The sequence below is a fragment of the Oratosquilla oratoria genome, chromosome 22, assembly GCF_046742065.1.
Source record: "Oratosquilla oratoria isolate Oo_2021 chromosome 22, ASM4674206v1, whole genome shotgun sequence".
Classification (NCBI taxonomy): Eukaryota; Metazoa; Arthropoda; class Malacostraca; order Stomatopoda; family Squillidae; genus Oratosquilla; species Oratosquilla oratoria.
In genome coordinates, this window is record NC_134798.1 from 8,771,990 (window position 1) to 8,792,316 (window position 20,327).

Sequence of the window (20,327 nt, forward strand, 5' to 3'; positions counted from 1 at the left end):
TATATATATATATATATATATATATATATATATATATATATATATATATATTTATATATATATATATGTAACTTCGAGTTACGTCAAGAATGCTATATTATTTATTTACCTTGATAGTTTGTAAAGATTTGAGTTTTTTATGAAAATATGCAAGCTTTCCCCTGCAACAGGGATTTTCCACAGATAGGTCTTAACTTAGTTATGAAGCGAGATTGAATTTATAATTCTCACTAATATTGACATGCTTACGTACCCTAATCAAAATGCGCATGCAGTTTTACAACTAACAAACTGTGTTATCCGAACTATTTCTATGCATAACATCCAATAAAACGTCATTGCATTCTTAACCCAGCACAACCAATATCATATGAAAATAAGTGAAGAAACAATTGCGCAATACGATAAATTATTCTGCTTTCCTCTCCAGTTTCCTTAATACGGTGTGATACATTTGTTAGGAGTTTGTATTCAATAACCAAATATATTATATTCAATTATTTGACTTCTATGGCTAGAAATGTATCACAAGTGGACATTTCGTAAACGCAAATGCGATTGCGAACAATCGTAACTATGGTATTTGTTTGTTTACACCTGTTAGTTGATCTCACAGACTGACTGGTAGAGCTGGACCCAGCTGTTACAAACAGGATGAGTTCCGAATTGCAAAAGATCGCATTTATCGTGCCTAAGGAATATAACCTTGAACACAGTTTAGGATGGGGGAGACGAAGTATTTTAGCGATGTGAGTTCAGGTTTGACATATTGATATACTCAGGATTGCATCTCATGTCAAAACCCAGGAGACGAAAAGCCTTTTTACCACTGGAAGACTTAAATATTGTAGTGCATCATTTGCATGCTTATGCAGAAGTTACAATTGCGATATATGAACAGTGGTGAATGTTGAAACACAGCTTTATATTACTGTTCTGAAGAATGATATCTGCCAACTGCCATGCATGACATCCAGTTACAGTGAATGTTGAATGTGATGTATGATGTGCAATAGATATATATCTACACATATATATAACCTCTGATATTACAAGCAAATTATGGATAATTATGAAACAGTAGATTGGGGAAGTGCCTTATGAATTAACATGACACAGTATGTGGAGATTTATTAAACCATTTCCACAGACCTAGCAAGTTGCTATTTCACATTGGATAGAAAAATAACTCCAGAGCCATAGCCAATGTTTAGATTATAGAGAAGTGCAATATATTTCATGACCATAAATAGATTAGAATTTTATTTTACATTAACAGAATCCAAACCATTAAAAAAATGGGAGGTGAGTGTTATGTCTGTAATTCAGATTTAGGTAACCAAGGTGTTCCAGGAACAATGCCTACTAAGTATAGCAATTCATCAGTATTAACAACAGTCGTTTGTTTGTTGCAATCTGATCAAACTCAACAAGTAGTGGTCAGCCAAATATTTGATGAGTCAAAAGGGCACCATGTATGCTTGAGGTGTTACCACCTGGTAGTTGGGATAGATTACCACAGACACCATTTTGAATTATTAGTACAAGAACTTACCCAATATGCTCGAAGACAGCAGAAGAAGGACACATCCAAAGAACTTTTTGTTCAAGATTCAATTTCTGAGGTAGAAAAGAGCGAGAAATCCTTAGGAACTGATAGAATACAACTTAATTATCAGCAAAAAGGAAATGAAATCTTGTCTGTAGATTGTCTAGAAGAACTGTCTTTGGATGATGATATCACTTGTGATGAAAGAAGCCCATTTTTAATGGATAGTCAGCAGTTAGAGTTCTACAGAAGGCACAAAAAAATTGAAGCAAAAGATGGGAGGCTTCTTGAAGAACAGGACATATTTGGAAGTTCTAATGTATTGAGTAATTCATGTGAGGAAAACTTACCCAAGGAACATCTTGAACTGGAACTTAATGGAATAACTGGAAGTATCAGTAGAAATTTAGAAGATTTAGAATATAAAGATAATTTGGATGATTTGGAACACAAGGCAAATACCAGTACATGTGAAGAAAGTCCAACCAAACAATATGTTGAACTGCAACTTCATGCAGTAACTGGAAGCAACAACAAAACTCCAGAGGATTCACAGTGTAAAGACCAATTGGTTAATTCAGATTGCAAGTTAAGTACATGCAAAGAACCATCATCAGAGCAACATCAAGAACTACAGCTTAATACAATAAGAGGAGGTAATATTAAGAATTTAGAGGATTCAAACTATAAAAATAAATTAAATGATTCTGAATATAAGACTGATATTGTATCTAGCCCTAAAATGCAAGGTGAGGTAAATGCAGAGGAAGGCGAAAAAACTGAAGTGCCAAATATTGAATCTGAAGCCTTTAAAGTGTCTGACACTAACACAGGTAGAAGAAAGCGACACAAGAAAGCTAAAATTCTAGATGATTATGTGTATGATTCAGTGAATCCAACCCAGAACTGTGATAATGAACTTTCATATAATGAAGAAAAAACAATGGCTGGCAAAGGTAACCCAAAACAATATAGGTGTTTTCACTGCAAAGAAGATTTTACCAAACGGCAGCTGTATGTGAAGCACACCCAGAAATGCTACAAAAATATTGCTGTTGAATGTAATATGTGTAAGGTACTTACAATAATTTACACAATTGTTTAGTAAGCTTCAAGCAGAGGAATGACATTTAGTTACTGAGGATCTTCAACATATTTAGGTTTTAGTTACATAATGTATGCTATGTATTAATAACTAATTCTCTTGATAAATTTAACCATGGATATATGATAGTTTTAGATAGCATAATGAGACTAACAGGACTAGTAAAATTAGTATTTACTAATTATGTTGCTTCAGGTCTTTTAGAGTAACTTACTTTTTTAATACAATTCCTTAACTTTCAATGAATTCCCCACATTGATATTCTCATATTTATAGATTACAAAAGTAAATGTCTTCCCATTTGGCTTTTTACATTTGTTTTTTATTATAGCTGTGGCATGTCATTAACTAAGGAAAAGGAATGCTATTTGTGCTATTATCTGTTTTTAATTCAATTCCTTAACTTTCAATGAATTCCCCATTAATGTTCTCATACTAATGTATTGTAAGAATAGATGTCTTACCATTTGGATTTTTAGATTTGGTTTTATTATATGGTATATCATTGATTGAGGAAAAGGAATGCTATTTGTGCTTATATCACCTCCTAGGTAACTTCTTTCTTTCCTAGTGCTTCTTATTAAGGCATGGTTTTGGTCTTGCATCTCTTTTTTGTGCTTTTTTTAATGCAGGTCACCTGAGTGTGGTTTTCTTTATTTTCCAGTGCAATGGTGCATGGCTGCAATTTCTGCTTCCCCTGCAACTTTTGAGTTTATTCATCATACCTTGAAGGTCTTCAGGATCTTCAAGTCTTCATTCTGCATGCAACTTCTGGTGCTTCTCCCTATCCCACTGGCTTTACACCGTTATTTTTTCTTTATCCATCTCTGGTTTCTAAGGTCTGACTTAAATAACAAATCTCATTGTGGGTTACACATTTGGCATCAGTGGTTGCCCCTTTCCTACCTCATTTTCATCAGTGTTGTTTTCATTTTCATGCTCATTGTACACCTAATTTGTCATTCCTTCATTCATATATCATCAGTGCATTTTGCATTATGCTCTTCTATTTTATATTTGATTTTTTTTTATACTGTATATACTTTTTCATGGGGAAGCTTGCATTTTTACTTCAGTTTCTTTAATGTTGTATTACATTATGCTCACATGTAAAACCATAGTAGAGTGAACTCTAATATCCATGTGTAATTCATGCAGACAGTGGTTAGATACAATTGCCTGGGCAAGTGCAAATGAAATGTTGCATACATACTGGCACTTACTGCCTCAATTATTATACAAAGGAAGCCATTCTTATAGAAATGCTCTCAAAACCTATTTAATGACTACAAAGAAGGGCAAGTTTTCTGGTTTTTCAAAATAAAAAGGAAGTAGAAGTAGATTTTCATTTTAATACATTCCTTATCAAAAAAAGTGTCAATGTTATGAATAAAATAGCCTGACAGCAGCTAGAATATAATATATATTCTTTACCCATGTTAAAGAATGCTAGTAATGATAGGTGTAATACCATTGCTACTGAAGGGTATATGCACAGTATCATGGTAGCCTGGCATCAAACAAAATAAAGTGTTAACAACCCACTACCACCACCTGTACAGAAGGGATTGATCCTCATATCATTGACTTGTGCTTAGTAACTAGTGGCCATTGTAACAAATATAACAAATATTAGTTCCATTTGCTTTAACATATAGTACACACTCTCCTCTCAGGTGCTTCAGTTGTCAATTCATATTTTTTATGTTAAAAATGCTGTCATTGTATTATGTATATTTGATAGATACCACATATACAAGTTAACAAACTTCATATTAAATTACTCAATTGAACATTTGAATAAGAAGAAAAGATGAAAAGAAAATATATATAAAAATGTGTAGTCTAGTCTTGCCTGATGATACTGACTAGTGTAGTGGTCATGTCTACCTAGTGTTGATATAAAGTAAACATTTTGAAAATATGTTACTTTTAACCCCTTCCATACATTGACACCTATGTAAGCATCATGAGGTACAAGTGGGTATATGATGATGCTGGCATCTACATCTTGATTATAGTTGTTTTGTAGTTGTAGCTGAGTGACCTCCATATTCTGTGAACTGGCTTGATCATATTTTCAATGGTTATTAATATTCAAAGTGAAAGAGAATGAGTAATACAGCTGTAACTTTATATTTTATAATGCAAGTATTGTGATGCATTATCAAATCGTCATACATCAGACAACTGACACTGCCCATGAGAATTTGACTTATATTGAAGAGGTTAATGATATTCGTGATATAAGAGTTTACATACATGTACCAAGGGCTTTTTCAGCCAAAGTTGTAGGCATAAATCTACCCATTTCATCCACACACACTCCACTCCCATTCACCATCCCTCTCTCCTTTTCTTAGCTCCTCCAGAGTGATGGGTCATCCCTGCATCTCACCCACTGACCTGGGTCAGAAGCAATGCAGCAAGACACAGCACATCCACAGCAAGGCCACTTCATTAAGAGTTCACAGTATTTCAAAATATGATGTTTACATAGGTATGCTTAATTACTCTATTTTTTTCTCTCAATTTTTTCATACATGCTTTCATATATATATATATATATATATATATATATATATATATATATATATATATATATATATATATATATATACACATATACATATATATATATACATATATATATATATATATACAAGAATTTCTCAATTTATACATGTTTAGAATATGCGATTTTGGAATAACACAAGGTAAAAAACTTAGTAATTTTTTCATATTACACAGATTATTTAGAATAACACAATGTAAAATAAGTTAGTAATAGTAAAACTTAACTGTTCACTTTATGCGATTTTTACATTATGCGATCCCTTCAGGAATGTATCCTTCACATAAACCAAGAAATCCCTGTATATATTTATGTATATATATATATATATATATTATATATATATATATATATATATATATATATATATATATATATATATATATTTTTTTTTTCTAGCATGTAAAATCCTTATATAAGAGCAGTTCTCTGCATGTTGTTATTACAGCACTTCAATAGCTGCTTCCTTTAGCTTTTTATACTGCTTGTATCCTTAGGGTATTTATTCTATAATTTCAAATATTAAAGTAGCATATGTTAACCTTTTTTCAGCTAAAGTTAACAAGTGCAGCATACCTAAGAAGGCATCTGCAAGTAGTGCACCAACAGCCATGTGAGCTGGAAGAAAGCAGGGTAGGAACTTCTCTGAAGTTTGTATGTAGTATCAATGTTGTGCATTGTCCTACACATCCAGATGTTGATTAGTAGGACATATCACTTGCATTTCAGTCTTATTCCTGCTATGAAATATAGTTCCTTGAATATACATTATGTAGATTTATCAACTTGTATATGCACAACTTATTCTGCACATTATGCATATTATTTTGCACATTGTAAGCTCCATCTTCTAGTAAGTAATAGAAATTTAAAAGATTTAATTGAAAAATGTGTTAGCATGAGTCAAATAGATAAGGAAAGCTGTTGTCATGTACAGTTTGCAGCATTTAAGAAATGTGCCCATGCATGGCAAGCATGTTGCATGTTATAACTGCAACCAATAGTACAAACACCCATGTAGACAACCACGCTTTGCAGTTATGCACTTGAATGCATGTAGATGTAGGCCTAATTTCTTTTCTTGCAGGACTTAACTAGATTAAGTTGGATTAAGAAGAAATTGGAGTTTGGGGAAGAGTAAGTGTAGTGTAGTGTCAGTAGCATTTTTAGATTTACTTAAGACACATTACCATTACAAGAACAAACAAGAACATGGGGAGGAATACTGGTGTTGAATCTTGTTTTTTACCTGAAAAAGTATCATACATTATATATGAATCAATGTTGAGCAAAGACAGTCACATATCACAGTACATGTAGTTAGTATTTTATCACCAATAACCAGTGCTTCCAGTTGGGGGACAGTATCATGCCAAAAAGGTGAAGTCATAGAAGTAGTAAAGGAGAAATGTAAGGAGGGCAGCAGGAAGGAGAGGTAGTAGAAGTGAAAAGTGGTCAGTATCCTTATTTGAGTAGAGTTTCTTCTCATATCATAAAAGAACATTTTATGACTCAAGTCTGTAGGGGTGTCATTAAGTCACTACAATATTGTCAGCATAATAATTATGTAATCAGTAACCCATATCGGCCACTGATGTACCAGAATTTGATTTCACTGTATAAAGCAGTAGTTCCCAGATGTGTTTGGGTTGCCATCCTCTATGTTCCTAGGCCACATCTGTAGTGTCCCCATCACAAATATGGTAGAGAAATGGAACATATTAAAAGAAAAATACAAGGAGGGTACAGATAAATATGCACCAAAGAAGAAACAATAAAAGGGTATACATAAAGTGTTGGTATTACAAAAAGTGTAGTGAAGCTAAAGATAGAAGAGACAAAGCCTGGAAAAAAGACCAAATGGAAACATACATCAAACTAAGAAACATACATACTTATATCAAAGGCTTTTTCCCCCTTACACAGGGGGGTAGCCCACCTTCCTCTCACTGCCTTCTCTTCTATTATCATCTCTCTATCTGCACCTTTTACCTTTTCTTCTCTACTTGATTCGCCTCTTCCTCTTTTAAGTTCCTTCCAAAACATCTTTTTATTACTTTCAAAATTTTCTGTCATACTCTTTCCCTATTTCTCATCTGCTCTCCTCTTTGCTTCCTTTATCTTATGCTTAACTTCCTCTCTCTTTACTTTGTACCTCTCATACAATTCCCTCATCCTAATTTGTAGCCAATCTATGAATGCCTGCTTCTCTTCTACACCCTTCTTTGCTTCCTCATCCCACCACTCACTACCCTTCCTTCTTTTTCCTCCCGCCCTCCTTGTTCCACACACCATCTTTGCACACCTTATGACTCCCTCCTTGAACCATCCCCATTCCTCCTCCACTCCTAGTTCTACTCTATCCTTTACTCTTTCCCACTCCTCTCTCAACTTCTTCTTATACTCATTCTCCTTTTTTTCTTCAGTTAAGCAGTTCACTCTAAGTACCTCTCTACCTTCTGCCCTTTTCCTCTTTCTCCACCTATTCTCCACTCTCAGTTTACCTTCCACCAGAAAATGATCTGATATTCCCCCACTCTGTCCCCTTAGAACATGTACATCCTTAACTCTTCCTACCATACTCCTGGTCACTCTATCTGCCACCCTTCCATCCACCACCCTCTCCCATGTGTACTTATGCTTGACTTTCTTCTTAAACACTGTATTTGCTATCATCAACTCTCTTTCAAGACACATCTCCACCATCAATTCTCCACTACGATTTTTACCTCAAACTCCATACTTCCCAATCAAATGTGTAAAAATACACAGGGAAGAAAAGAGAAACTATGAAAAAGACATAATAGAAAAATGCAAGGACCAACCTAAACTATTCTACAGATATATAAATGACAAACTAAAAGACAAACACAAAATAGTGAAACTGCACAAAGGAAATAAAGAATATGTAGATGATGTAGAAATGGCTGAAATTATGATCAAGCATTTTAAATCTGTATTCACAATTGAAAACTCAAAATTGGGAGGAAGGACAGAAAGAAAGATCCCCTGCAATGAAAGAAATAATAGTCACACAGAAAGAAATAAGAACAAATAAAAAACCTTGATGTTAGAAAGTCACACAGGCTGGATGGAATTGCAAATTGGATATTGAAAGAATCTATAGATGAATTAATGGACAAAATACACAAGATAATTGATTTCTCACTCAAAGAAAGAAAAGTACTGCAAGATTGGAAAAATGCAAATATTGTACCAATATACAAAGGAGTAGATAAAGAAAACCCAACCAACTATAGACCACTCTCCCTTACAAGTACTATAGCAAAAATATGTGAAAAAGTTATCAAAAGTAAATGGATTAAACACTTGGAGGACAACAAAATACTAAATCCAAAACAATTTGGATTTAGAAGTGGAAGATCATGTGCCACAAACTTAATATGCTTTTACTCGAGATTAATAGAAATAATTCAAGAAAGGGACGGATGGGTAGATTGTATCTTCTTAGATTTACAAAAGGCATTTGACAAAGTACCACACAAACAGCTGCTAAGAAAAATTGAAACGATAGGTGGAATACAAGGAAAGTTATTGGAATGGATGAAAGATTTCTTGAATGGGAGAAAAATGAGAGTGGTACTCAGAGACAAGAACTCAAATTGGGAAGAAATGATAAGTGGAGTCCCACAAGGCTCTGTATTGGCTCCAATAATGTTTGCCATATATATATAAATGACATGGATGAAGGTATGGAATGTTATATTAACTTCTTTGCAGACAATGTGAAACTACTAAAGAGAGTAAGTACAGAAGAAGATTGCAAATCATTACAAAAAGATCTAGACAAAATCTGGAAATGGAGTCAGAGGAGTGAAGTGAATTTCAACATCAAGAAATATAGTATAATGGAATTTGGAAAAAGCAAAAACAGAATATCAGGACAATACAAAATTGATACAAAGGAAATTAAAAAAGTCAACTTGGAAAGGGACCTAGGAGTAACTATCACTAATGACATGACACCAGACAAACATGTCAACAAACTATTCAAAGAAACTTTCAATTTATTAAGATCAATGAAAGTGGCTTTTGACTACATGGATGAAGAAATGATAAAGAAAATATTAGTTGCATTGATAAGACCAAAATTGGAATACTCTGTGACACTATGGACACCTAGTACTAAAAAGAACATAAAGAAATTAGAAAGAATTGAAAGAGCAACGACAAAGATGGCACCAACACTCTAATATGACATACGAACTAAGTTTGGATAAACTTGAATCAATTACCCTGGAACAAAGAAAAGAAAGAGGAGACCTGCTAACCATATACAGAATTATGAAAGGGTTGGAAGTCCTTGATAGAGATAACTTATTAAAGTGGAATAAAAGAAAAACCAGAGGACACAAAAAGAAACTTAAAAAGAATAGTTACAGAAGAGATCTGAAAAAGAATAGCTTCCCACACAGAGTAATAGATACCTGGAACAAAATGAAGAAACAGTGAGTGCAAAAAACTATACAAGAATTTAAGATAAAACTGGATGCTGAAAGATACAAAAGTCACAAGCATAGCTCTCTTCCCATAAAATACAACCAGGTATATAGACAACTGGAAACCATAAAACCCTGTTTTGGCTGTGGCATTCCATGGGGAGATGGGACTGCTTGGACAGACAGTCTAGGTAACAATAACAACAACTACTGAAATGGATGGAGGGACTTTTTGCATGGAAGAAAAATGAGAGTAGTGCTCAGAGATAAGATTTCTACTTGGGAGGAGGTAATTAGTGGAGTTTCACAAGGATCAGCATTGGCTTCAATAATGTTTGCTATCAGTGTGAATGACATGGACGAGGGTGTGGAATGTTACATGAACTTCTTTGCAGATGATGCAAAGTTGTTAAAGTGAGTACTGAAACAGACTGTGACTCACTACAGAGAGATCTGAACAGGGTCTGGGAATGGAGTCAGAAGTGGGAAGTGGACTTCAACATAAAGAAACGGAATTTGGAAAAAGTAAAAAAAAGGATATCAAGACAATATGAAATTGGTGAAAAGTAACGAAAGTGGAATCTGAAAAAGACCTGGGAGTGATCATCACAAAATATGTGTTTCCCTTAGCCCATGATCCCTTTACCACCTATCCACATTCATCACAATGTTCACACACTATCAAAAATGTCTTATGAAGAAATATTGGCAAGACTAGAATGACCAACTCTAAAACAAAGAAGAGAAAGAGGTGACTTGTTGACCATCTACAGAATTATGAAAAGTGTAGAAATCCTTGATAGAGCCAACTTACTGAATTGGGATAAGAGAAACACAAGAGGATGTAGAAAGAAACTCATAAAGGACAGTTATAGAAGAGACATGAAAAAAACAGCTTTCCCCACAGAATGGTGGATATATGGAACATACTAGATGAAACAGTAGTGTGTGCAAAAACAATACAAGAATTTAAGAACCATTTAGATACTGGGAGATATGGACATGGGATGCCACAAGCATAACTTCCCTTCCCATAAGATACAACTTGGTAAATACACACAATTTTTGCATCATCTTCAAACATGTTAGCATAGCTTGTTATTCCTTCCATCATGTCATTAACATAGACAAGAAACATTATTGGTACAAGCACTGAACCTTGTGGAAATCCACTCATTACTGCTCTCCAGCTTGACATTTTGGCCTTTACTACTGTCCTCATGTATCTTGCTTCTCAGTCCTCCAACATCAGAACTCTTACATGCCTAAGTCCCCCACCTTCCACTCATCACCACTTCCCAGTTCCACCATTCTTTACTGCCTATTATAGCTATTGGCTTGCAAAATAATTAAGCAGATTTTAACAATTTTATTTAATGCCCCTCTTGCAGAAAGGACAAGGGAAAATATTTTGTATTCTGTTGATTCTAATGGAAAATTCATATATTACAGTAAAATATTTAGGGCTCCTCTGACCTTTTTTATTATTATTATTATTATTTTGTCAGCCTTGTGGGTAGCATGTTCAGACTAGAATTGCCACCCCCTAAATGTGTTGCCCCAGGGCATATGCCCCCCCCCATCCCCCCTATGTGAGGGCTCTGTCCAACATACTCCAATTTCCACGTAAGTCATCTGTGAGATACTTTATCAAATGCCTTCTCTAGGCCTAGGTACATGCAATCCACTCATTCCTCTCTCTTGCAGCACATCAATCGCTCTCAAGTAAAAAATTAAAAGGTTCATCATGTGTGTCAAACCTTTTAAGCTTTTACTCTAGAACTGCTTATTAGACTATGTATTTTGTCTGGTAGTTCATTCCTGCATTTTGTCAAAATCCAGTTTGCCACTTCATCTGGTCCATGCGAATTTCTGACATCAAGATTACTCAAGTGATTCATTATTTCATTCTGTGTTACTTTTATCTTTTTCCATTTTATCCAAGCTTTATCCCTTTTGTCTTTTAACTCCCTACATCTTTTGTTGTACCAACACTTTACATATCCTTTTTCTTGTTTTTGTCTTGGAACATACTTTTACACTCCTTTATAAATTTTTGTCAAAATATTCCATTTCTCTTCTACTGTTGTTTCCTCCTTGTGTATCCTTTCCCAGTTTTTGAAAGAATTCTCTTATTTTATCAAAGTTTGTTTTCCATACATCAATATTCCCTTTCTATATCGTTCATTTTTTTCCATGTATTTTTCCTCATTTAGTTCCAGGTCAACCAATATGTGGTCACTTTTACTCACTGGCATTTTATATTCAATCTTGTCCACTATTTCGGGTTCTGATGGGATTATTAGGTCCAGTCTCGATGGTTCTTCCTCATTTCTATACCTAGTATTCTCTTTTATCCATTGCGTCATTGTATGTTCTATAATCATATCAAGTAGTACATTTCGCCATAGGTCGTCTCCACCCTTCACTGTCACCTCATCCCAGCAGATTTCTTTACAATTAAAGTCACCCATTATAACTATTCTTCCATCTTTCATTATCTTATTTAGTGTTATCCTTGTGTCTTCTAACATATTTTTGCATTCTCTCTTTTCCCCTGAAGCCGTTTTAGGAGACACATAATTTACTACAAACTTCCTGCTCTTCCTGTCCCTGTCCTTCACTTCCATCATAATCATCTCTTCTCTATTCTTTCCATATGTGATATTCCTCACATTTATATCCTTAGTCAGGAACATAACTCCACCCCCTTGTTTTACCTTTCTGTTTCTAATCCAATGATTATATGCACCATGTCCTACAATGTTGGGTGGTAGTGGACCTTTCAGTTTTGTCTCTACAATTCCAATTATGTCTGGTTCTTTTAACTTCAAGTAATCATTCAGTTTGTTCAAGCCTGTTATTAAGCCATCTATGTTTGTGTAAGACACTTTTAATTTTCTGCTACTTCCATTGTGTTTTCCGTTTCCTTTCTGTTTTTCTCTGCTATGAACCATTTCCTCACCGTCATATCCACTACTCTCCAATAGAATTTCTCTTTTTCTGACTGTTCTTTTGTCATTTTTTTCCTTAGCTTCTAATCTTTTTGTTTTCTCATCCTCTCTTTCCTCTTTGTTCATTTCCCTTTTTATCCATACCTGTTTATATTGATCACTGTCTGCTAGTTTCCCTGTTTTTACTAAGATATTCTCTGCTGTTGTTTGTGATCTGAATTTGATCTTAATTGGTCTGGTCTTATCTGTATTGTACTTCCCTCATCTATATATTTCTTCAATTTCTTTCCCTGTTTCTTGTCCATCCTCTTGAACTACTTCTAATATATTGTTTACCTTTTCCTTCTGTTTTACTCTTGTGGTCCTATTTGGATTATGCTTCTCTGCCATCCCCAATGTAATTATACATTTCTTTTTGTCCACTAAGTCTCTTACTATATTCTCCTTCTCTCTCATCACTTTAATAATTGTGTCCTAAGTTTGATCTTTCATCTGTTGTGTCACTATATCTCTAGATACAATTTTGTTGTTCTCTTGGACTTTTCTCCAACCCTGTGCTTCTTTTGCTATGGACTCTTTCTTCTCTTTATTATTATTCTTTAATACCTCATTCTCATCTTTTCTTGTAACCATCTTTTTAATTCTTCTATTTCTTTAGTTAGGTTTTGATTTTCCTTCTTTAGTTCTTCCAGTTTATCAACTCTTTGGGTAACTACTGTTAATTGGTTAAACCTAACCTCCCATTCTTCATTCATTTTTTTAGTTTCTCCTCTAGATTTACTAGTCAGGGGAGGTTGTCACCTCCTCCCTCATTAAATCCATAAAGGCAGTTTTCTTCTCTTTCCATTGAGATGCTATTATCTCTATTATCTATATTTCTGCTTTTGACATCTCTGCTTCCTTGTTCTCCCTCGTCTGTGTGTTCTGCACTCCTTTTGTTTACACCCCTTCTAACATCAGGGGCCTGTTCGTCCCTTTCCTCATTTCCTTCCATTTTCCTCAGTAATCCCTCTCTCCTTTTTCTTCACCTTCCCACTACACCACAAGCTTTCCCCCTCCCTACTAATATAATAAAGGTACTCCCTCATTGTTGAGATCGATGAAACTTGAATTTTTCCTGAAGTTCCAAACTTTGCTGTCACTTCGACTGACGTGTGTGTGTGTGTGCACAAAGAACCCATAGTCAGAATTAAAAAGAAAACTAAGAAGCAAGTTAAACTTCTATATTTTGACTAATAGCTATAGCCCTCTTCAGGAAAGTAAAAGATACAAGAGTTGTTTGAGATGTAAATACTGTTAAGATGAAAGAGGGGCAGGAACAGGGGTAGCATGATGGGCAACATTATGTCACTCAGTGCAGGGTCAGAAGAAAGAAAGGTGCAAGGTCAGAAGGAGTAGAGGTGTGAGGTCAGAGTGGGGGGGGGGAGTGCAGGGTCAGAATGGGGGCAATGGAGACAGGAAGGTGAAGATTCTTAACCAAACAACTCACAGGTAGATGTGAGATTATGTCCAGAGACCATTGTCCTTTGGAGATGTTAAGGTTCAGACATTCTTCAATTAAGGCAGATTAGGAAAAAAACTGGAGTTAGGGGAAGAGTAAGTGTAGTGTTTTGACTGGGATAAGGCTAAATTAGTGTTTAAGTCTAATTGTGGCTTCAGAAGGAAAATTGTTGAATCCGCCTTCATTGAAGAATATCCAAACCTTAACATCTCCAAAGAACAATGGTCTCTGGACAATTTCACATCTAGTTGTGAGTCATTTGGTTAAGAATCTTCACCCTCCTGCCCCTGCCCCTCCCCTCCCTCCAACCCTGCACCCCTCCCCTTTCTAACCTCACACCTCTAACCTTTCTGATCTCACACACCTCTTTCTTCTGACCCTGCCCTGATTGATGGAATATTGTCCATCATGCTACTCTTGTTCCTGCCCATCTTTCATCTTTACAGTATTTAAATTTCAAACAACTCTTGTATCTTGTGCTTTCCTGAAGAGGGCTATAGTTACCTTTTTAATTCTGACTATAGGTTCTTTGTGCTCTTCACAAATGTGCTACTACATTTCATCTCAGTGACATATATATAATATATATATATATATATATATATATATATATATATATGTATATATATATGTATATGTGTATATATATATATATATGTATATATATATGTATATGTGTATATATATCTGTATATATATATATATATATATATATATATATATATATATATATAAATATATATATATATATATGTCACTGAGATGAAATGTAGTAGCTCATTTGTATATATATATATATATATATATATATATATATATATATATATATATATATATATATATATATATATATAAAGTAAAAGAAAAGGAGGATTTGATAATGTTAATCATGGATACCTTGTCACCTGATGGACATACTGGGAAAACCAAGGGTGAAGCATGCAAAATTTTGATGAACATAAAAGTAGCTTTTCATCATATGTATGGACAAGAGAATTATAAAGGTAAATTGCTGAATGTTTGATTTGTCCTAAAGTAGAACATGCATTGTTGTAGTTCCTTTCCTGTATATTGCAGTTATATAAATTCAAATAGATGTATCTTTTAGATGTGTATCATTTGAAAAAAAAAATCAATTTTCTAATAGAATGATGATAATTAAATGAAAATTATTATTATTTATTTTTTATTTTTATTTTTAATCATATATATATATACAGGTACTCCTCGTTTAACGACGACAATTGGGACCAGCATGCCGTCGTTAACCGAATTGGTCGTTAAGCGAAAGTGTATATACTGTATATACATACATGTACTGTATGTACAATGTCCAGCAATACATGTATCTTTATTTTCGTGTATTTTCCCTCTTTTATACAGTACATTAAAGCTTTATTTACTGTTTATTTACCGTGGTTAGGTTCCTAAAATTACCGTATATGACCAAATCCGCGTATGCTGACATTCCATATTGAATACCGGGGTATTTTTTTAGTTTCGACCATGGGCGCAATATAGCAATAGAAAATTAATTATTAATTTTGTAAATTAAAATGTATCAACATAATATGCAATTTTGTGGGCGGAAATGAAAGTAAAAAATACCTTGCTACAAGAAAATATGCTAATGAACGAAGTCGGTAGCATAGGCTCGGGACGCCATCTTGTCGTCTGCCATTGTCTCTCACGACGACGACGAGCCGGATGACATTTAATTTGCAGGTAATAATTTATTAAACACAGGCTAGGTTAGTTTAGTTTAGGTTAGACGAATTAATTTATCATCCTTTCATTTCTTCGACATCGGCATCTATCATAACAAACATGGTGTACCATTCATCCGACATGACTTCGTTACTTACGAAATCTGTTTTACCATTTTTTTTTTCATTTCCGCTCGTAAAATTGCATATTACGTTGATGCATTATAATTTACAAAATTAATAATTAATTTTCTATTGTTATATTGCACCCATGGTCGAAACTAAAAATTTACCACTACCGGTATCCACTGTACCCCAGGTAGTTTTTGCAGCTTGCAGGATGGTAATGTAGACCTAAGCTTCAGAACACTTTACCTCACAGCTAATATTCACCGTACAAGTTCATTTATAACATCATACAAATTTGCCTCAGCCAACTTAATTATCGTACACGACGTCGTAACTTCGGGAGATTTACGTTAAACGACGTCATAAAGCGAGTCGTTACTCCGAGTTGTCGTTAACCGAGTAGGTCGTTAAACGAGGAGTACCTGTAAAATATATATATATATATATATATGTGTGTGTGTGTTGAGGCATTGTGATAGGTTGGTGAAGGTGGGTGAGAAAGACATAAATCAGAATCCAAGTTTAGTTCTGACTAGTTTCACACAAATAGGCTTCTTTAGAGAAATAATTGTAATAATGTATTGCTACCAATGAAAATACAAACCAAAGAAAGGGTGACATTAAATTGACAAAAAACACTGCAGCTATAGCAACAGCAACTAGGACATTACGCCACCAGAGCAAAGACCCCTCAGTAACGACCAATAGGACAAAATCCCCAATATACAGAGACGACCCTGGGTGAGCTCTCCGAAGCTCCTCACAGTGCCCCATATATATATGTTTGCCTTGTTTTCTCTTTAATACATTATTTCTCTGAAGAAGCCTATTTGTGCGGAACTAGTGAGAAATAAACTTGGATTCTGATTTATGTCTTCCTCACCTCACCCATATATATATATATATACATATATATAATTTTTTTCTCCAGATTTTCTTTGTAATAAAATAGCTAATGTAATGAAATCAATAAATATTAGTTTGTTTTTTTCTTTTCTTTTTTTTTCTCCAACTAATTTTCTATATCTATTTGAAAAGGGGTTCCTATGTGAGATGTGTGGGAAGGACTACAGCCGCAAAGAGGCCCTGGAACGTCACATGGCCCGTATCCACCACATAAGTCATGGCCAGTATCAGTGTAACCTGTGTGGCTCTGTATTTGCCCACACCTCTCTCCTAGCAGAACACATGCGAGCACATCGGGGCTACAAATGCAAGGAATGTGGCAGCAAATTTTCATGTTCATCAAACCTAAGGCTCCACATCAGAGCACATCACAAGCATGAAGCCCCATACTACTGTGCAGCCTGCAACAAGAGGTGGAAATTTCATGCAAGTTATGTTTATCACAGAAACAAGGTAACTTACAATGGAGTAATCCTAGAAAATTGGTTTGTTATTAGTCATTTGTGTTGTATGTAGAATAAAGAATTTATTTCATAAAGGTACACTTTAAAGTTTTAAGATTTAGTTGGTTAAGCACATAAACAATATACTGTAATGTTTGTTGTTTAATTATTTTGTGTTCCAGTTTTATGCCTGTTTTGATGTTTATTTACTTATTTGATTTTTTTTTTTCTTATTTTTCTGGAAGTGAGTATTAAGGGAGAGAGACTGGAGGAAGTGGATAGCTTTAGATACTTGGGTGCGAATGTGGCGGGAAAGGGATGGGTGGAGGTAAAATGTACATTGAGAGAAGCAAGTAAATGCCTAGGGGAATTAAAAAGTACATACATACATACATATACCAAGGCTTTTTCCCCCTTACAAGGGAGGTAGCCCGTCGGGGTATTGGCTGCTTGTTATTGTGGCAAAGTAGCATGCAGTTGATACTTTAGGGTCTATATGGGGCGCCCCTACAGACCAGAGCCACACATCATTTTGTCTATGATAGAGGAAAACTCTGTTCATAGAGAAATGATGACACTTTTATACTACGACTGTCCCTCCGTTATGCTGTCCCCCAACCCCTTGTTGCTATCCTGTACCATTTCTCTGAGTATTCTTTTTCTGTGGGGGGGGGGGGAAGAATACTGCCACCAAGAATTCTCACTTGGATCGCAAGAGGCGAGAAGTAAGGGACAAGGATTGGGACTAGGTATCCTTCTCCTTGTAGCCCCACAGGGGATATTCCTAAAAGAATTAAAAAGTGTAGTGAAAAATAGACATTTGGGAATGGATGCTAAGAGGAGATTGTATTTACCTAATTGTTGTATTTTACGGGACGAGAGCTATGCTCGTAGTGACCCATTTTCGTATCTCTCCACATCCAGTTTGTTCTTAAAATCATGTATAGTTCTGGCATTCACTGTTTCTCTGTTCAGTTTGTTCCAGACACCAATCACTCTATGTGGGAAGCTATTTTTTTCAGGTCTCTTCTGTAACTCTCTTTAGTTTCTTTTCATGTCCTCTTGTTTCTCTTCTGTTCCACTTCAATAAGTCGTCTCTATCGAGAACTTCCATCTCTTTCATAATTCTGAAAATGGTCAACAAATCGCCTCTTTCCCTTCTCTGTTCTAGTGTTGACAACTGTAATTTCTCCAATCTTTGTTCATATGTCAGGTCTGACAGTGTAGGTGCCATTTTTGTTGCTGCTCTTTGGATTCTTTCTAATTTTCTTATGTTCTTTTTTGTGCTAGGTGCCCACATTGACAAAGCATATTCTAATTTTGGTCTTATCAGTATAACAACTATTTTTTTAAGCATCTCCTCATCTATGTAGTTGAAGGCCACTTTCATTGATCTTATTAAGTTGTAAGTCTCTCCAAATAATTTATTTACATGTTTGTCAGGTGTCAATTCTCTTGAGATGATTACTCCTAGACCCCTCTCTGAATTTACTTTTTTGACTTTTTTGTTTCCAATTTTATATTGTCCCGAAACTCTATTTTTACTTTTTCCAAATTCCATTATGCTACATTTTTTAATGTGTTCATCTCATATCTCCGACTCCATTCCCATATTTTATCCAGGTCATCTTGCAGCGATCTGTAATCCTCTTCTGTTCTTACTCTCTTGAGTAATTTGACATCGTCAGCAAAAGTTTATGTAACAATTTACTCCCTCATCCATATCATTTATGTATATGGCAAACATTAAAGGAGCCAAAACAGAGCCTTGTGGGATGCCACTTTTCACATCTTCCCATTTCGAATTTTTGTCTCTAAGTACCACTCTCATTTTTCTCCCAGTTAAGAAATCCTTCACCCATTCCAACAGTTTGCCTTGAATTCCTCCTATTTTTCAATTTTACTTATTAATTTTTTGTATGGTACTTTGTCGAATGCTTTTTGCAAATCCAAGAAGGGGCAATCTGCCCATCCATCTCTTTCTTGTATTATCTCAATTAATCTCAAGTAAAAGCAGATTAGGTTTGTGGTGCACGATCTTCCACTTCTAAAGCCAAATTGTTTGGGGTTTATTATTTTGTTTTCTTCCAAGTGTTTGGTCCATTTGTTCCTGATGACCTTTTTGCATATTTTTGTTACTGTGATTGTGAGGGATACCGATCTGAAGTTTGTAGGATCTTCCCTATTTCCTCCTTTATATTTTGGTACTATGTTTGCATCTTTCCATTCTTGTGGTACCTTTCCCTCTTTGAGTGAGAAGTCAATTATCTTGTATAGTTTGTCTGTCAGTTCATCTATACACTCTTTCAATATCCAATTTGCAATTCCATCTGGTACGTGTGATTTTCAGACATCTAGGCTTTTTATTTTGTCTCTTATTTCTTTTTGAAGGGGTGATTGTGCCAACAGCACTGTATGGGACAGAAATGTGGAATATAAGAGAGGAAAAGTTTAAATGTGTTTGACAAGAATGCCTGAGAAGTATGGTAGGGATTTCTAGGCTGGATAGAGTGAGAATCAAGGAGGTGAGGAGGAGAATGGGGGTGGAAAGGAGCTGGGAGATAGGGTTGATAAAAGAGTATTGGGATGGTTTGGACACATGGAAAAAATGAGTGAAGAAAGAATAGTAAAAGTGGTGTGGAAGGCAGAGTTGGAGAGAACGAACATGAGAGAGGAACCAAAGATGAGATGGATGGATGGAATAAAAGGGGCATTGGGAAAGAGATGAATGTCTGTTGAGGAAGGATTGGAGAGGACAGAAAATAGGGGTAAGTGGAGAATGGCTGTGTATAGATGATGCTGTGATTCATGAAAGGAAGTGGATGGGGGATGGAGAGGTGAGGGAGTACGTATGAATGATATTTTGATACAGCCCAAAGGGATTTCTCGCTGTCTTCTCTTTTTTCTGCATGAGGGGGCGGAGAAAGGGGGGTCACAGATTAAATGAAGCGGCCTTGCAGTGGATGTGCTGTGTCTTGCTACATTACTTCTGACCCAGA

The 20,327-nt window shown here is 35.1% G+C and overlaps 1 protein-coding gene across 2 annotated transcripts in view; it reads left to right on the forward strand.

The window, feature by feature from the left end:
* Positions 1-455: 455 nt before the first annotated feature.
* Positions 456-20,327, forward strand: part of LOC143037422 (uncharacterized) — a 36,718-nt gene continuing 16,846 nt past the window's right edge. The window contains exons 1-3 of one of the 2 annotated variants that reach the window (XM_076205584.1): positions 456-2,624; positions 5,782-5,862; positions 17,018-17,338. In XM_076205584.1, coding sequence (XP_076061699.1) covers positions 1,299-2,624; positions 5,782-5,862; positions 17,018-17,338 — 1,728 coding nt within the window. In that variant the 5' untranslated portion in view covers positions 456-1,298. The remainder of the gene's footprint in view (positions 2,625-5,781; positions 5,863-17,017; positions 17,339-20,327) is intronic. The other variant, XM_076205585.1, reaches the window with a different exon arrangement.